This window comes from Ranitomeya imitator, chromosome 8 (genome assembly GCF_032444005.1).
Source record: "Ranitomeya imitator isolate aRanImi1 chromosome 8, aRanImi1.pri, whole genome shotgun sequence".
Taxonomy (NCBI): Eukaryota; Metazoa; Chordata; class Amphibia; order Anura; family Dendrobatidae; genus Ranitomeya; species Ranitomeya imitator.
In genome coordinates, this window is record NC_091289.1 from 140,716,391 (window position 1) to 140,736,322 (window position 19,932).

At 43.3% G+C, this 19,932-nt stretch overlaps 1 protein-coding gene across 1 annotated transcript in view; it reads left to right on the forward strand.

The window, feature by feature from the left end:
- The window catches only part of LOC138648002 (regulator of G-protein signaling 5-like), a 152,776-nt gene extending 135,373 nt beyond the window's left edge, over positions 1-17,403 (forward strand). The window contains exon 5 of the mRNA XM_069737448.1: positions 15,408-17,403. Within this exon, the coding sequence (XP_069593549.1) occupies positions 15,408-15,569 (162 nt within the window). The 3' untranslated portion in view covers positions 15,570-17,403. The remainder of the gene's footprint in view (positions 1-15,407) is intronic.
- The last annotated feature ends 2,529 nt before the right edge of the window (positions 17,404-19,932 follow it).

Below are 19,932 nucleotides of genomic sequence, written 5' to 3' on the forward strand. Positions count from 1 at the left end.
GTGCAGTAGGACAGAAGCTTGTGAGCATGTGCAGTAGGACAGGGGCCTGTGAACATATGCAGTAGGACAGGAGCCTGTGAGCATATGCAGTAGGACAGGAGCCTTAAAGCATGTGCAGTAGGACAGGAGCCTATGAGCATGTGCAGTAGGACAGGAGCCTGTGAGCATGTGCGCTAGGACAGGAGCCTGTGAGCATGTGCAGGAAGACAGGTGCCTGTGAACATATGCAGTAGGACAGGAGCCTGTGAGCATATGCAGTAGGACAGGAGCCTTTGAGCAAGTTCAGTAGGACAGGAGCATGTGAGCATGTGCAGTAGGACAGGAGCCTGTGAGCATGTGCAGTAGGACAGAAGCCGGTGAACATGTGCAGTAGGACAGGAGCCTCTGATCATGTGCACTGGGACAGGAGCCTGTGAACATGTGCATTAGGACAGGAGCCTGTGAGCATGTGCAGTAGGACAGAAGCCTGTGAGCATGTGCAGTAGGACAGAAGCCTGTGAGCATGTGCAGTAGGACAGGAGCCTGTGAGCATGTGCAGTAGGACAGGATCCTGTGAACATGTGCAGTAGGACAGGAGCCTGTGAGCATGTGCAGTAGGACAGGATCCTGTGAACATGTGCAGTAGGACAGGAGCCTGTGAGCATGTGCAGTAGGACAGGAGCCTGTGAGCATGTGCAGTAGGACAGAAGCCTGTGAGCATGTGCAGTAGGACAGAAGCTTGTGAGCATGTGCAGTAGGGCAGGGGCCTGTGAACATATGCAGTAGGACAGGAGCCTGTGAGCATATGCAGTAGGACAGGAGCCTTAAAGCATGTGCAGTAGGACAGGAGCCTATGAGCATGTGCAGTAGGACAGGAGCCTGTGAGCATGTGCACTAGGACAGGAGCCTGTGAGCATGTGCAGTAGGACAGGTGCCTGTGAACATGTGTAGTAGGACAGGAGCCTGTGAGCATGTGCAGTAGGACAGAAGCTTGTGAGCATGTACAGTAGGACAGAAGCCTGTGAGCATGTGCAGTAGGACAGGAGCCTGTGAGCATGTGCAGTAGGACAGGATCCTGTGAACATGTGCAATAGGACAGGAGCCTGTGAACATGTGCAGTAGGACAGGAGCCTGTGAGCACGTGCAGTAGGACAGGAGCCTGTGAACATGTGCAGTAGGACAGGAGCCTGTGAGCATTTGCAATAGGACAGAGGCCTGTGAGCATGTGCAATAGGACAGGAGCCTGTGAACATGTGCAGTAGGACAGGAGGCTGTGAGCATGTGCAGTAGGACAGAAGCCCGTGAGCATGTGCAGTAGGACAGGAGCCTATGAGCATGTGCAGTAGGAAGCTCTGCTGCTGTAATCAGGAGATACTTATATTCTTATTCAAAAAAGCAGGGCACACAGCAGTGTTAGAGGCCTCTTCCTACCTCTGGTATCTCCAGCATTATTAGTGCAGCACACCTTCCTATATATGTAGAAGGGAAGAGCTTCCTACTGCACATGCTCACTGGAGTATGGTCGTGTGCTCTCAAACCACCTTGGATTTGGATATGGACTGGTGGAAGACTACATTACATATAAAAGATGGCCTGTAGGCTTAATTTTGGTCAATACAGCAGCCATGAAGGGCAGGACTGAATTATTTGAATAAACTTTTCATTGGTTGATTTTGACAATTTTAGCAAGAGATGATCTTTGCCGAAAGGTCACATTTTCTGAAATTTAGCTCAGTTTCATAGTTTTATCCAAAATGCTTCAAAATTTAAAACTATAGAAATTAAAAAAAATAGCATCAAAACTAGCAACAAAAATACCAAAGTAACAGAAGGAAATTTCGCCATATTGGATGCCTGAGAAACTGACCACAGATTCATTTTTTCGGCATGGTAAAACTATGGCAAAATTTATTTAGGGGTGTAAAATAAGCATAGTTGCAAATTTTAGCTACTACTGCTCTACCTAATGATCAACTAATATATGACAAAAAAACCCCCAGAAAATACACCCTTTTATATGACGTGATAAATACGCCTTTTTTAGAACAGCTGCAGAATTTATACTTTTAGGTATGGAAAGAAATTACAGTAGTCTTTTATCATCAGGTCATCTTAGTCCATGACAATAATGACTCGCGTACTTGTCTGCTCTCACGTCGTGCCGATGGCAAGAATCAGTCATCATCTGTAATATAAGGATTCTCTCGGTCTTTTTATGTCGGCATTAAAGCATCATCTTGTATGTCAGCGTACGTGAGAGAACAGGAGGCAGGTTTTTCCATTTTATGAAAAATCATTGTGAACATATATATATCCCGCCATAAACTGCTCTGTAAATGAACACTGACATCAGAGCCGCTAGAGTTTTATGGCAGAGAAAAGGATGATAATTTAGAAAAAATAAATTCACGTTCTAAAATAGCAAGAAGAACCCGTTACTAAATGTCTGCAACACTTTTATCTATATAGTTTTCATGATGCTTAAAAGAAAATTTCGTTGCAAATCATATTTGCTCTAAAATTTGCCACTTTTTTACTGTTCTCACTGATAGTATACATTGGTTTAATTTTCTCGAGTGTGGACAACCTAAGATGTGCCAGATGAGCAAAGTCATGGACCTCATTAATAAATTTGCCACATTATACTTTGGTGTAAGACTGGAGTGTAAAACACCAGCCATAGTAAATTTCTACTTAAGGCTGAATACACACATACATGTTTTAAAAAGACAGCACATGGATGTAACATGTAACTATGTGCTGTCCATTGAAACGCAGACCCTATTACTAAAATTGGAGAGTTTGATCTGCACATCTGATGAAGGTCAGACACAACTGTGGTCCATTAAAAAAGTCAGGGATACGAAAAGGCACGCAGATGATAATGTGTCAGTGTATGGATAGTACACATATGTATTACGCTACATGTTTGGCACCCACAAATTTCCTAAATGAATGTGTCGCTATGTCTGTAGAGCACAGGAGTCCCTTCTGATTTTTCCCCCGCATCACAATCCATCAGGTCCTGGGAACGTACATTGCACAAGGCCTGGATAGTTATGGTACTCACTGTGCAACGAAAATAGCAAAAGGGCCTTTGTCCCTTCATTTCATGATCTACTGGGTTCCCAAATTTCAGACTCACATCATCAATGAAACTTAAACTAATCACTTGCCAATGCCATTACTTTATAATTCAGAAATACTTCCCTTCTTTTTGAAGATTTGTTTCTCATTCATGTTGTTTTCCATCATGTGTACCATGGGTTACCATTTTCTTACTCTGAATGTTGTGCAAAACTTGGTCCATCTGAGCCGCAAAGAAAGTAGTGGGAAATAGTACAGCATCAATATGACAATAACAGGCCATATGAATAAAGATATCCTTTAAATCCTTGAAACAATTTAAAACTACATTTTAGGTTGAAATTGGAGATTTTTCTGATTTGTGTCAAACACAACCAGGAACGATCTGATTTTTGCAGATTTAATATCTGGGTCTGGACATTGTCATATCTGGTTATTTCACATAAGATCCAAATCGGTATTACATAAACCATAACTGGAAAATATTTTGTAACTAGTTAAAGGTAACCTGACAGCAGGATTGACACCTATAAACCAATTACATGATTGCATTTGTCTTTTTCTGGTAATTACAGGCAACCCCATTGTTTGCATCAGGTTCACAGTTTTTCAAACCTCCTTCTTCTCATATTCTTGTGAATACGATTTGTCCAAGAGACATCTGCTATGTGCAGACTAGTCCTGCCCTATCTCCTCACAGCATGCCCCTGGTCCACCCTTACACTGTCCTCCTCAAGCTTTGAATCCCACAGCTGCATGTGAACGTTGTGACTTGGGGTTTGTGCAGCAGATCTCTGCTTTTGAGCACCTGCAGACGAACAGGAAAAACGGTCTCAGTTTCATCCAGAAAACCTGCAGCCTCATTACCCTGAAGAAGCCAGAAATGGTGAAACATGTCGGGAAGGCAGCTGGTCAATTATTTTAATAAGCAGTTTTCTGTAGTGGCCAACTACAAATATTAATAGTCATCCATGACCACATTATGCAATAATGACATATGCATGAATGATAAGCAAAAAGTCCAAAGGACTTTATATTAGTTTTGATATTCCCTGGTGGAAACAATAGGCGTGAGCTGATTGTACTAAATCCATTGAGCTAACTGTATCAAATCCACTGTATGAACACAGGACTTGATTCCCACACAGATAGGGGGTGTTAATCGGCACTAATCGTCCCAAAATGAGGGAGATGTCTCCCATAAAGTTTCCTTAATGGCTCCATAATGGGACCACAAAAATGGAAATCTATTAACATTCTAGGACAAGTGCTTATTCAATGACCACACAGACACTGATTTTAAACGAGAACTCTTTAATAAGGAGATGGAAATAAAAGTTATGTTTTAGTCTTATAGAATCTTTAGTTAGGGTCTATTTGCCTCTGGCAATTTGTAAATAATCCTCAATAACCCTATGCTGATTCTTCTGAACAGATGAGGAGTCATCCAGAAAACTCGGACATATTTTTTCCATTTTTTATCCACGTGCTATTTGTGTGTCAGTTTTCATGTCCACGTGCTATCTGTGTGTGATCCATTTTCATGCGACTATATTAATACATGTACATGATGACATACAATTTCCTAGGTTGATAATACAAATCTATCCGCAAAAATTGGATGCCACTCAGATGATCCGTGTGGGATCCGATTTTTTTTTTCTTGCACCCATAGACTAGAATGTGTGAGTCTCATCTGAGACTTGGAAGAAAGTAGTTTATGATGCAATCTTTGCCTCATGGACACTTGGAACGAAAAAAAATTGTTCATCTGAACAGCTCTATTGCATATCATGGGTCAGTGTGCGGTCTGATTAAAAATGGGATAGCGCACGTCCGATTTATACGCTCGTCTTCATGAGTCCTGTGTGCCAGAAGCTTATAGTCTCACTGCACATGCCCTAGATGTCTGTCAGATGTGCGCTTCACCAGTAGCAGAGGCACAATGCAGACATCCTACCAGGTGCACACCTCCTGCGGAGAGTATCTGATAGACTTTCAAACCATGCAAATTGTGACCACAATCCTTTGGCACATAGGCAGAGATCCACTCCACATGCCCCCGAATTGCAATTTTCACTAGCAGCCGTGGGATTCAAAGCTCCAGAGGACAGTCTAAGGGTGGGTCAGGAATCTCAGTGGGCATGCTATGGGCAGGAGGTGCAGGACTGGTCCACATGTAGCAGGTGCTTAGTCCTATTCACAAGAACATGTAGAGAACAATTATTGAAATGGTGAGAAACTGTGAACTTGCCCCAAACATTGAGGTTGCCTGTAATAAAGACAAAATGCAGCCATGTTATCAGTTTATAGGTGTCGATCCTAGGGTTATGGGCAGCTAAATTTCTCTAAACCAAATCAAATATTCAATCACCGCTAAATCTATATTCATGTAATTTACATGTACTATTACTAAATACTTACTCTCTGCAGGCTATTTGCTAATTTTGTTTTCTAAATCTGTATCCATAAACCATGGGCAATGAAGAAAGGATTATTGGTGGCCTCTGTGGCATCCCCACCCCCACTGTAGAAGGGCTCGTGCACATGACCGTAATAATCGGACAAGTGCTATCCGTCATTTTGGTGAATAGCACTCATCCTCATGTTATTCAATGAGGCGGCACTCATGCCCAATTTTTTTCTCAGACTTTCTCCAGTCCGGGGAAAAAAATCGTAGCTTGCCTAAGTTGCCTCAGAGAATCAGATGGCACTCAACCATTTGTGCCTATGGGTCCGTGGAAAACAGGGAATGCTATCAGAGTACGGTCCAAGTTTCACGGACACACTGCATGTAGAGAATGGAGAAACTTTTTCTTTCTTCACATTTGAGAAAATCGGATTAAACTCTGATCAGAATGTGATTAGCGTAATTGGATCGATTTTCTTGGAAGGTAGAAAGTCAGTTGTTTGACCCCAGCCTATCAGCAACTGCTGTGACCCATGCCGTATGATGCACAGAACTGCGCTGCTTGGTGTCAGTCAAACTGAACATGGGTGGGTCAGAAGTGTGTTGGACAACAGAGCCACCATGACAGTGTTCTCGATGTCAGATCTTGTGACCAGAGGGACCCAGACAAAATTGCAATCACTGCAACCCCTAAAGCTATGCCACTGCTCCCACTAGCATTAACAGGCACGTGTCCTACCTTGTGCTCCTGTTAGCAGGCTTCAGCCTGTCATTTATATTCTAGCCTATATATCGGACAGAGACCGTAAACTGAAATACAATAATCTGTTAACTTCTGGGAGACAAAATGAGGTGAACCTGGGTGTATAAAAATTCCCCTAGTTTCCCTGTCCATTGTACAGATTGCTTCTGGGAATAATTGCTATCATTCTGCTAATAACCATAACCTTCACAATTAGTATTTATACATTTCCTGAATATTATGTAGAAAATCTCCAGAGCTGCACTCCTGATGAAAAATAAGGATCTTCTTGTGGGAAAATATTACAGTTACACATTATTTCCAGTCTATTCCCTCCCCAAGGATAATAAAATGCATACAAAGAATATGACTCTTGCCCCAGTTACCATGAAAACCATAAAGATCGGCCATAAAATGATGACTTGTTTACATCAATCCCATTCCTGTTCTTAAAGTCTGACATTTTTGCATGGAAGCTTCAGCGGTATGGTATCAATCTGTAATAAGCAGGCTTAAAATGTAACACAGATTTGCCGTAGAATATGTGTCCCTATAACCTGAGCACAAAAGGAATAACCAGCAGTGTTTGTACAGTCGGTCTGTCTGGTGTTCCAGAGCTGATTTTATAATTAGAATTATATCATTAGTATATTCTGGGATTTTAATAAAACCTAAGGTAAATCCACTACATTATTAAACTTGGTTATCACAGTGCATAATTGCACCTATCGTTCAACGGGTTGTTCAGTACATTTATATTCCTATCCTTAAGATAGTACATCAATATCAGATTGGTGGCGGTGCGACATCTGGCAACCCCACCAACCAGTAGCAGCTGGATGTGATCAGTTGCAGAACTTCACTGTAATCAAATGTATAGTGTCCATAATCAGATATTGCCCCTTTAGCCCATATTCGAATGTCTAGAGTAACACTTCTGGAAAAGCACATGTAGGCAGTGGCACACGCCACTGATAAGATGCTCCAAAGTCATTACATGGGTTTTTTGGGACTTTTGTAGTTTTTTGTTATGGAGCTATGAACTTAAAGGCAGGTAGTTGTTATAGAGGATATTCAAGACTTTAACCCCTTTACCCCCAAGCGTGGTTTGACCGGGCCAATTTTTACATTTCTGACCACTGTCTTTTTATGAAGCTATAACTCCGAAACGCTTCAACGGATCTTAGCGATTCTGATAATGTTTTCTTGTAACATATTGTACTTAATGATAGTGGTAAAATTTCTTCGATATAACTTGCATTTATTTGTGAAAAAAATGGAAATTTGGCGAAAATTTTGAAAATTTTGCAATTTTCCAACTTTGAATTTTTATTATGGTAAAACAGAGAGTTATGTGACACAATATAGTTAATAAATAACATTTCCCACATGTCTACTTTACATCAGCACAATTTTGGAAACAACATTTTTTTTTTCTAGGAAGCTACAAGGGTTAAAATTTGACCAGCAATTTCTCATTTTTATAACAAAATTTACAAAACCATTTTTTTTTAGGGACCACCTCACATTTGAAGTAATTTTGAGGGGTCTATATGGCAGAAAATACCAAAAGTGACACCATTCTAAAAACTGCACCCATCAAGGTGCTCAAAACCACATTCAAGAAGTTTATTAACCCTTCGGGTGTTTCACAGCTTCAGAAGCAACATGGAAGGAAAAAATTAACATTTTACTTTTTAGTCACAAAAATGTTCATTCAGCAATAATTTTTTTTAATTTCCCAAGGGTAAAAAGAGAAAATGGACCTCAAAAGTTGTTGTACAATTTGTCCTGAGTACGCTGATACCCCACATGTGAGGGGGAACCACTTTTTGGGCGCACGGCAGGGCTCAGAAGGAAAGGAGTGTCGTTTGACATTTTCAAGCTAAAATTGGCTGGAATTGAGATCGGACGCCATGTCGCGTTTGGAGAGCCCCTGATGTGCCTAAACAGTGGAAACCCCCACAAGTTACCCCATTTTGGAAACTAGACCCCTAAGGAACTTATCTAGATTTGTTGTGAGCACTTTTATCCCCCAAGTGCTTCACGAAAGTTTATAACGCCCGGGCGTGAAAATAAAAAATCCTATTTTTTCCACAAACATGATCGTTTAGTCCCCAATTTTTTATTTTCTCAAAAGTAAAAGGAGAAATTGGACCCCAATAGTTGTTGTCCAATTTGTCCTGAGTACACTGATACCCCATATGTGGGGGGGAACCACTGTTTGGGCACATGGCAGGGTTCCGAAGGAAAGGAGTGTCGTTTGACATTTTCAAGCTAAAATTGGCTGGAATTGAGATCGGACGCCATGTCGCGTTTGGAGAGCCCCTGATGTGCCTAAACAGTGGAAACCCCCCACAAGTGACCCCATTTTGGAAATTAGACCCCCTAAGGAACTTATCTAGATGTGTTGTGAGCACTTTTATCCCCCAAGTGCTTCACGAAAGTTAATAACGCCCGGGCGTGAAAATAAAAAATCATATTTTTTCCACAAACATGATCGTTTAGTCCCCAATTTTTTATTTTCTCAAAGGTAAAAGGAGAAATTGGACCCCAAACGTTGTTGTACAATTTGTCCTGAGTACGCTGATACCCCATATGTGGGGGGGAACCACTGTTTGGGCACATGGCAGGGCTCCAAAGGAAAGGAGCGCCGTTTGACATTTTCAAGCTAAAATTGGCTGGAATTGAGATCAGACGCCATGTCGCATTTGGAGAGCCCCTGATATGCCTAAACAGTGGAAACCCCCCACAAGTGACCCCATTTTGGAAACTTGACCCCCTAAGGAACTTATCTAGGAGTGTGGTGAGAATTTTGAACCTCCAAGTGCTTCACTAAAGTCTATGATGCCCGGCGTGAAAATAAAAAATTCTATTTTTTTCCCACAAAAATGATCTTTCACCCCCCAATTTTTTATATTCCCAAGGGTAACAGGAGAAATTGGACCCCAAAAGTTGTTGTCCAATTTGTCCTGAGTACGCTGGTACCCCATATGTGGGAGAAAACTACTGTTTGGGCATACTTCGGGGCTCGGAAGGGAAGTAGTGACATTTTGGAATGCAGACTTTGATGGAATTGTCTGCAGGCATCATGTTCCATTTGGTGAGCCCCTGATGTGCCTAAACAGTAGAAACTCCCCACAAGTGACCCCATTTTGGAAACTTGACCCCCTAAGGAACTTATCTAGGTGTGTGGTGAGAATTTTGAACCTCCAAGTGCTTCACTAAAGTTTATGACGCCCAACGTGAAAATAAAAAATTCTATTTTTTTCCCACAAAAATGATCTTTCAGTCCCCAATTTTTTATTTTCCCAAGGGTAACAAGAGAAATTGGACCCCAAAAGTTGCTGTCCAATTTGTTCTGAGTACGCTGGTACCCCATATGTGGGAAAAAACTGTTTGGGCACTTCGGGACTCAGAAGGGAAGCAGTGACGATTTGGAATGCAGACTTTGATGGACTAGTTCTGAGGGCGTCATGTTCCATTTGCAGAGCCCCTGATGTGCCTAAACAGTAAAAAAAAACACAAGTGACATCATTTTGGAACCTAGACCCCCAAGGAACCTACTTAGATGTTCCCCCTCTTTGGAACTAATCTACTGGTTCCTGTTAAGTAAATTAGTAGTGCATGGAGGTGTGGTACAATTTGAAGCAGTCCTTCATACACAGGCCAGGTTTGTCGGGGCAGGTGTCGCATTGATAGATGGTGTCCTTGCGTACTCCTCTTTTGTAGCACACTCGGCACCTTTTTTGCGGCTTACCTTTTCTATCAGTTGGCGTGACCACCCCCGGAAAATGCTGACCTGGTACGATACGAGCACCCTCAGTTCCCGAAGTACTGGGGCCCGCTCCTTCCCTCATGCCAAACACTAGGGCCTTAACCATTACCTCCTGGAACTGAAGGTATGACGTATCAGTGTGTCGTGCACATCGTGAAAGCAGGAAAGCGTTGAGCATTGCCATTTGTACGATGTACACGGACAGCTTTTTGTACCACACCTCGGCCTTCCTCAAAGCACTGTACGGTTGGAGGAGTTGATCGGAGAGATCAACGCCCTCCATGTTTTTGTTGTACCCCAGTACACAGTCGGGTTTGCAGACCTGTGTAGAGGTACCCCGTACACTGCTGAGGGCACTGCCATCACCGTGTATGGTGGTCAAGAGAAGGACATCCCTCTTGTCCTTGTACTTGACCACCAGCAGGTGGTCGCTACATTGGGCTTTGCTCTCACCTTTTCGGAGCATCTGCCCAAGTAGCGTCTTCGGGAGGCCTCTCTGATTTTTGCGGACAGTACCGCAGGCTGCGGTACCTCGCGCAGGGAGGGATTTGTAGAGTGGGATGCTGGAATAAGTTATCAGTGTAGAGGTGAAAACGTTTATCCAGCAGTGGGTGCACCAAATCCCACACAATTGTCCCACTCACTACCAGGATGGAAGGACACTCAGGCGGTTCAATCCTGCTGTCCTTCCCTTCGTACACTCCAAAGCTGTAGGTGTACCCTGAGGTACTCTCACACAGCTTGTAAAGTTTGATTCCGTACCTGGCTCTTTTGCTGGGCAGGTATTGATGGAATCTGGGCCGCCCCTTAAAATGAACCAAGGACTCATCCATGCAGATGTCCCTTTTGGGCACGTACACTTCAGCAAACTTTTTGCTGAAGTGTTCGATGACCGGCCGAACTTTGAACAGACAGTCAAAATTGGGGTCATCTCGTGTGGGACACCGTGCATTATTGGACGGGGATGTGGGAAAAAAAAAAGAAACGAAAGACACGGGTTTAGACGCAACGGCTGGGTGCGCGCAAGGGGATGTGAAAAAAAAAAGAAACGAAAGGCACGGGTTTAGACGCAACGGCTGGGTGCGCGCAAGGGGATGTGAAAAAAAAAAAAGAAACGAAAGGCACGGGTTTAGACGCAGCGGCTGGGTGCGCGCAAGGGGATGTGAAAAAAAAAAGAAACGAAAGGCACGGGTTTAGACGCAGCGGCTGGGTGCGCGCAAGGGGATGTGAAAAAAAAAAAGAAACGAAAGGCACGGGTTTAGACGCAGCGGCTGGGTGCGCGCAAGGGAATGTGAAAAACAAACAAACGAAAGGCACGGGTTTAGACGCAGCGGCTGGGTGCGCGCAAGGGGATGTGAAAAAAAAAAACGAAAGGCACGGGTTTAGACGCAACGGCTGGGTGCGCGCAAGGGGATGTGAAAAAAAAAAAAAAACGAAAGGCACGGGTTTAGACGCAGCGGCTGGGTGCACGCAAGGGGATGTGAGAAAAAAAAAAGGAAACGAAAGGCACGGGTTTAGACGCAGTGGCTGGGTGTGCGCAAGGGAATGTAAAAAAAAAAAGAAACGAAAGGCACGGGTTTAGACGCAGCAGCTGGGTGTGCGCAAGGGAATGTGAAAAAAAAAAAGAAACGAAAGGCATGGGTTTAGATGCAATGGCTGGGTGCGCGCAAGGGGATGTGAAAAAAAAAAAAAGAAACGAAAGGCACGGGTTTAGACGAAGCGGCTGGGTGCGCGCAATAGGATGTGAAAAAAAAAGAAACGAAAGGCACGGGTTTAGATGCAGCGGCTGGGTGCGCGCAAGGGGATGTGGGAAAGAAAAAAAGAAATGAAAGGCACGGGTTTAGATGCAGCGGCTGGGTGCGCGCAAGAGGATGTGAAAAAAAAAGAAACGAAAGGCACGGGTTTAGACGCAGCGGCTGGGTGCGCGCAAGGGGATGTGGGAAAGAAAAGTGAGCACGAGTGTTGATCGGTGAACTGCGTCACCAATCAACGCTCGGCGGCGCTAAGGGGGGTGAAAAAGAAAAGTGAGCATGTGTGTTGATCGGTGAACTGTGTCACCAATCAACGCTCGGTGGCTGCTAAATTTGGGCACGGACGGACGCGGCACAAAGTGGGGGTGGAGGGGGAGGGAGACGGGGAAGGGGGGGTAAGGGTAGGGGGGGGTGAAGTAAGATCGGGCCGGGATCGGGGATGAACACTTACGTTTGTAGTCTCTCTTCTTTCTTCTGTCTTCTTTCTTCTGTCTTCTTTCTTTTTTCTTTAGCAAGAATTGTGGTGTCACAGGCTACTGTGGCACCACAAGTCTCAGCACAGGAGGGAATCTGTCAGCGTGAACGCTCTGCAGGAATCCTCACCAAGTGTGAGGATTCTTGAAGAGCGGTCAGACAAGTCAGGGACAGGTGAGACAGGCAGGGCCGGACTGGGACTAAAATTCAGCCCTGGCATTTGAAGTCACACAGGCCCACTTGTCACATGGTGACTGTATAATATCTTTGTACACTTGTAGGTTACAAGAAGTGAGGGGAGTATAACACGACTATATAACATATAATTACAGCTGTATCCTGCATTACAGCTCAGTCCCCATAAAATGTAATGCAGCCAGTTCCCATAGAATGTAATGCAGCCAGCCCCCATAGAATGTAATGCAGCACAGCCCCATGGAATGGAATGCAGCCCAGCCCCATAGAATGTAATGCAGCACAGCCCCCATAGAATGTAATGCAGCACAGCCCCCATAGAATGTAATGCAGCACAGACCCCATAGAATGTAATGCAGCACAGCCCTATAGAATGTAATGCAGCCCAGCCCCATAGAATGTAATGCAGCCCAGCCCTATAGAATGTAATGCAGCCAGCCCCCACAGAATGTAATGCAGCACAGCCCCATAGAATGTAATGCAGCCCAGCCCCATAGAATGTAATACAGCACAGGCCTCATAGAATGTAATGCAGCACAGCCCCATAGAATGTAATGCAGCCCAGCCCTATAGAATGTAATGCAGCCAGCCCCCACAGAATGTAATGCAGCACAGCCCCATAGAATGTAATGCAGCCCAGCCCCATAGAATGTAATACAGCACAGGCCCCATAGAATGTAATGCAGCCAGTCCCCATAGAATGTAATGCAGCCAGCCCCCATAGAATGTAATGCTGCCAGCCCCGTAGAATGTAATGCAGCACAGCCCCATAGAATGTAATGCAGCCCAGCCCCATAGAATGTAATACAGCCCTGCCCCATAGAATGTAATGCAGCCAGCCCCCATAGAACGTAATGCAGCACAGCCCCCATAGAATGTAATGCAGCCAGTTCCCATAGGATGTAATGCAGCACAGCCACCATACAATATAATGCAGCCAGCCCCATAGAATGTAATGCACCACAGCCCCCATAGAATGTAGTACAGCACAGCCCCATAGAATGTAATACAGCACAGCCCCATAGAATGTAATGCAGCATAGCCCCATAGAATGTAATGCATCCCAGCCCCATGGAATGTAATGCAGCCCAGACCTATAGAATGTAATGCAGCCAGCCCCCACAGAATGTAATGCAGCACAGCTCCATAGAATGTAATGCAGCCCAGCCCCATAGAATGTTATACAGCACAGGCCTCATAGAATGTAATGCAGCACAGCCCCCATAGAATGTAATGCAGCCAGTCCCCATAGAATGTAATGCAGCCAGCCCCCATAGAATGTAATGCTGCCAGCCCCCATAGAATGTAATGCAGCCCCCCCCCAATAGCCCTACAATCCAGCTATCACTCATTGATATATAATAATAATAAAAAAGCACTCTACTCACCTTTCCTCTTGCCCCGCACTGCTCCAGCCTCTGGTCTCAGCAGCTGCATTCTGCCCGTCCGGTCACACAGCAGGTGCGCGATGATATGACGTCATCAAGCACCCGCAGTGTCAGGCAGAGCGGGGAATGATGGGAGAGAGAGCGACAGCAGACGCTCTCTCTCCTCCATCATTGCATTCAACTATACCGGAGTCTATGACGCCGGTATAGTTGAATGTGGGGCCGGGCGTGTGCCGACAGCGGGGGGAGTGTGCCGACAGCGGCACACTTGAGCGGCCCACTACTGCCACCGGCCCTTCTGGCATTTGCCAGAACTGCCCGATGGCCAGTCCGGCCCTGGAGACAGGTCACAGAGCGGTCACACCGCTGCTGTGACCTGTCATTGGTGGGATCAAATGATCACATCGATCCCACCAATCAGAGGAGGCCCTGGTGACGCCACTGTTGCTAGGCACCAGCCTATGATCGGAGCTCACAGCTGACCTGACTGTTGTACCCTGCGCCGGTCAGTGACCGCTCCTGCCAGAGATTCAGCTGCTCCCTGTCAACAAAGCAGCATATTTTCTTTCTCTTGACAACCGACTTCCCCCAATTAGCCAGCGGAGAGCCATCTGTCAATCAGCATGACACCAGTATTACTGCCCTGTCAACAGGAAACGAAATTGCTGCTCTATTGACGTGATGTCAGCTGTAGTCTGTGACTGCTTTGTGCTAGCTGAGAACGGCACTGGGCACTACAGGCAGATAGGTAGCAACTACTTGCTTGTTAATGCTTAGACACTTTTTTTTTAATTATTGGATATCTCTTTTAACTACCTGTCTGTTCTGCCTGACGCCAATCTCTGCCAGTTCAGAGTAGTCACAGAACGCTCATACCGGTGATGCCACATCGACAGATCAGCTTCTTCTTTTCTCCTCTGCTTTGTTGATGGGGAGTCTCTGCTAATGTCATGCTGATTGACAACCAGCTCTCCACAGTTAGTCTTCTGAGAGTCGGCTGTTAATCAGCATGACGTTAGCAGAGATGCCCAGTTGACAGAGCAGACAACCAGAGAAAAGCTGCTGTGTTGACATGTGTTCAAATGAAGCAGCAGAATCACTGGCAGGAGGGGTCCGTTGAGAACATGCTGATCTTTGCATGATTTGCGCCAGACAGAACAGGTAGTTAGTTAGCAACTACCTGCCTATAAGTTCTTAGCCCTATAAAAAAAAACTACTGTATAACCCCTTAAGTGTCGTTCACCTCTTACTGAATTCAGTGCATCTTATTTCTGCACACTCCCTTTCAAGACTGATGTACACTATGCCAGTCTTAACGAATTGGGGATGGGACTGTTGGCTAAAATGCTCATTTTAAAAAGCAAGATAAGACAGCCATTCTCACCAGTAAGTACACCAGCCTAATCAGGTCTTGTATTGTTTGATATGGTGACAAATCTGCTTTAAAGCTATATTGCTTCTTGTTAAGTTCCTTGTCTTGAAGACAAGGTGCACAGTACTTGATCTGATGTGGAAATACAAATATATGAATGTTACACCTAAAAATCTATGAAAATATACTTTTAGGACACATTTCTAAACATTTTATTAATTATTTTCACAGGTTAACATTGACCACTTCACCAAAGCTGTGACCATGAAGAATCTGGTGGAACCATCATCCACAAGCTTTGACCTGGCCCAGAAGAAGATCTTTACGCTAATGGAGAACGACTCACTGCCCAGATTCATCCGCTCAGAGATCTACCAGGAGTTAGTGAAGTAGCAGTGTATCAGAGCTGTGCAGTGCACTCCTGGCATACCTTGGGTTTCACCCTCCGGTTTGCTGGTCCATTGTTTCTGCTGTTGCTATTTGTAATGGGCCCTTTCAATTTGACTGTTGTTGCCAATCTGTCCATTGTTTTACAGTCTGTAGACCTTCTGCACAACTTCTGCAAGTTAGAAATAGTACAAAAATTTGATCAAAATGTTTTCCCATGTAATTCATTTAATACCTTTTGAACGATGTGAGCAGTTGTAGAAAAACATCTCTAGATGAAGGCAGGTTAGCAACATATAAGATTATTGGTCTGTTGCCCACATGTCCCAAGTGAATTTGAGAGCAAAGTTTATACAAAGTTGGTAAAAAAGCCATATTGTAATACATCCAGAGGAAGGGTTATTTTTAGGCAGAGCAGTACCTTATATGTACCATCTGACTAAAAATAATCACAAAACAACTATTGGATTAGAGCCAAGGCTAATGCTACTCATCAAGAAGTTGACCAGCATAGGAGACAAAGTGTTCCCGATGAATGCCCTCTTCATGCTGATCATGATTCATGGTGTCTACACTTTAAAGACAACTCAAAGAGCTTCTGTGTAGACCTTTAGTAAAGCAGGAGGAAATGAATTTCTGACGGCAGCTGGATGCCATTAAAGGTAACCTTATTTAATATATAGTAGGCACATTTCTTACTAATTTATGACCATGCGGAACACTTCAATTTTCCAAACACTAAAATGCAAAGTAATGAAACCTTATAATATTCCATGAATTAAAATAGAACTGTTAATTTAACACATTTACAATACATGTAAACACATGTACACGTTCTAGTGGCCTGCAGAGACCGTCACAGTAAGTTATTTTCCGAAGGCAATACTTACCCAAATAGGGCCTGTAGGATAGGATTCCAAGCCCCAGGATAAGTATTTGTGAAGGCGACATGTCGTAAGGTTCCGGGAATGGGGTGAAAAGCTTACAGAGAGGTGTGATAGGAAAAGGGTAGTTTCAAAAGTACAGGATGACCTAAATTATATCATATGGAGATGAGGCGTAATGATTTTTGGACTTTTTGGGATAAAGGGGCCTTATGTGATAAGGTGGTTCTGAAAGTTCCAGGGAATGTAAATGGGGCTAGATGGATGACTACTCCAAGCGGGTCACTGTACATTTTAAAATCTGGGGCAAAAAAATATTAATTTGCTTAGAGGATACTTTTTAACTTTTTTTTTTTTTTTAGAAGGAAATCATATTTAGAGGATGCAATTTACTATTGTATTTAGCAACTATTTTTTTCTCTCATAAGTAAAAAGTACATAACAATATGACCTCAAAGCCCTGAGTGTTAGCAGAACATATCCCTAAGTTGTGAATATAAAGAAATAGGCCCTATATGGATAAGATAAAGACATGAAAAACCTAACACGAAATTAAACACTTATTTCCCTAAAGAGGCGTAAGACCAATAACCTGGTCAGAGGGGCCCACTCCATACATAGCGTCATCTCCTGAATCATGGAACACAAATGTACTATGTCCTGTCAAGTGTTAAACCTGGGTAGGTTTACACAGAGAACAGCTTGTACATGAGGGATCCTTTCTGTAAGGCAGGCACATGGGCTGAATTATTGTTTAACGCAGTACTTTATATGGAAACTATGGAAATACCACTCAGATTGTCGTCCTATAGAGATGGAAAAAAGTAACTGCATACATTCCCTTAAGATGTTGTTAGAGTTCTCTGGTAGGACCGGATCAGTATGTGGAGATGCATTGTTTGCCTTTGATTTACGAGTTTTTCTTAAATAAAATTGATAACATTTCTGTTACATAATGGCAATCATGAATTTTTGTCACATAAGAATATCAAACACTTGGAGCCACTAGTTCTTAGTGATTGGATTGGCTGCATTAAAGTAAATGTTGGTCCAGGCTAAAAATGTCTGTCTCCATTTCTTATAGTAAACAACTGTTGATGAGAGATTGTTAGCAGAATTTATCCCCTTATCTTATTTCTGCCAACATTTATGACCTTAAAGGGAATCTGTTAGCACAAAAAGACTATTCAAACCAAGCAAAACAGTCGATGACATGAGTCACATGACCAAAAAATTCCGTACTCCTTCCCATCTACCTATTTTCCAACTATCTTTGGCCTCCCCTTGCTCCTTAAAAGCCAGAGATGTGAACCAAGGCAGAGGGAGATGAGAGGGATGCAAAACAAGTGGTTGGGAAAGTACATGCCAAAGGTGCACCTAGTTCCTGTGCTTTGTTTGAGCCGTCATTTTGTAGTGCCACATAACCTATAATTTTTTGGTCTCTTGAGTTACATGTAAATGAAAGTTCAAGTCTCTTGTGGATGTATCCAAACTAAGTGTAACTAAGTGTCCTGGTAAACTCTAATAAACCCATCTCTAGGCTGTTGATTGACATAGAGCTGAGAACCGGAGTGTGTGCATGCGCAGAGTGTGTGCATGTGCCAATCCAAATTAAGACTGGCGCATGCAGAAACCAAAATGATTTACTCTTCCCTCACAAGGGTAAACACATTGCATGTGCACCGGTTTTCATCTTTACCACTCAAGCAGCCTGTGGATGGCATTGTAGTGATCACCTGTAGGGAACTGTCCAATCAGACAACAGGAAGCATGAAGTTTGCATAAAACATATTGAAGGACTAATAAAACTAGAGAGAACATATTCATAAAGCCAAGATGTGAAGGGATTTAGGGAATCTGTAACAATTTCAAATCCAACAACACAAAATAACTAGATGCAAACTAACAAGTAGAACATGAAATCATCATAATTTAAAGAGTGTATACAAACTAACAAAGCCTAGAACTTTTATGTCGTTCGCGTCTTACTTAGGCTTCTGTTACACATACCGTGTTTTTTGCGGTCTGTTATTGCAGGTCTTTTTGTGGGCCGTATTTCCGCAATCTTCAAGGTCTGCCTCAATATGGGACCGCAAAAAACTAGCGGATTGCCGTTTTCCAGGTTCCCAATACTATAGCAAAAGTATTGAGAAAAAAAATGGCAGTTCGCAAAACCGGAACTGACAGCCCACCGCAAAAACAAACTTCCGTTGATTTTCAATGGGGCCCGTGTCCGAAAGCCGTGAAATATATCGAACACGCTCGATATTTTTTCACAACCGTAAATATGGCCCTCACGGCCTTACGGCATACGGCGCTCCTATGAATTTTTGCTGCCTGTTTTTGCAGCCCCATAGAAATGCATTGGAGCCGCAAAAACGGGCTGAATAAACACAGAAAGTGTAAAACCAGCCTTACCCAAAAGTTCATAGTCCAATAAATGAAATGACCATTGGAGCTGATTTCTAATATAGAGCGGGACACCTTGGCAATAACAGAACATATAACCAATATGTTAATGCTTTTGCTTGGAATCATTTTATGGGACTTCTGCACAGCTCAATGACCTGCAAATTGAGACGGTGCGCTTCTATCTGGTTTATTTTTTGCAATATGTTACATGCTGTATTCTTGCTTTGTGGGAGAACTGGCAATTTAATGTTTCGTGCAAGTTGTCATAGATATCAGATAAATGACTATCCAGGTTCCTGTACCAAACAAAACAAAAATTACAAAAAAAATTGAGTAAAGCACTTTTTATTGGATGACCTTGTATTATTTGTCCAGTAGACTATCACACTGCAGGAGAAGCCTAGTAATAAGAGATTTATGATGGCTGATCTATGGAAATGACTGAGCTCTATATAGATAGGATTACTCTCATGTCAGCCAACATGAGACACCTGTCCATTCAGCCATTGGGGTAAAATGATTACTATCCATTGCATTGAATGCAAGACAAGAGCCGGTGATTTACCGATCACCAGTGTATTGGTAGGCTACTTACTAAGTAGGGTGTAGAGCTATGGAAGATGGGCACTTGCCCTCCAAGGACCTAATGGTAACCAGTTGGGTTTCTTTTCACATTTGGTTCACTAATCCCATGCTCAAAGAGGTAGGATGGATGGTTAAACTCAGTGTAATAACCTTTGTCATTGACGTGGATGCTAAAATGTTTTTTTTATGATTTTTCAGCCATTAAAAAAAGGTCATCCATAGGATAGATTACAAATATAACATCCTCCTATGAAGACTGTATACTTACATTTATAATGTCTCATTGGTTTTCCACACCAACAACACAAATGAAGAAACCTTGTAATCTGCTCCATTTCCTACTGTCTGCACATTTGCCAACTGTCCTGGATTTCTTGGAACTTCTGGGGTGAAAATAAGTGGGATTTATGTGAACACCACCTAAAATATCCCCTGAAATGTTGGCAACTACGTTATCTGTAGGTTGAAAAGCAGAGGAAGCAGAGCAG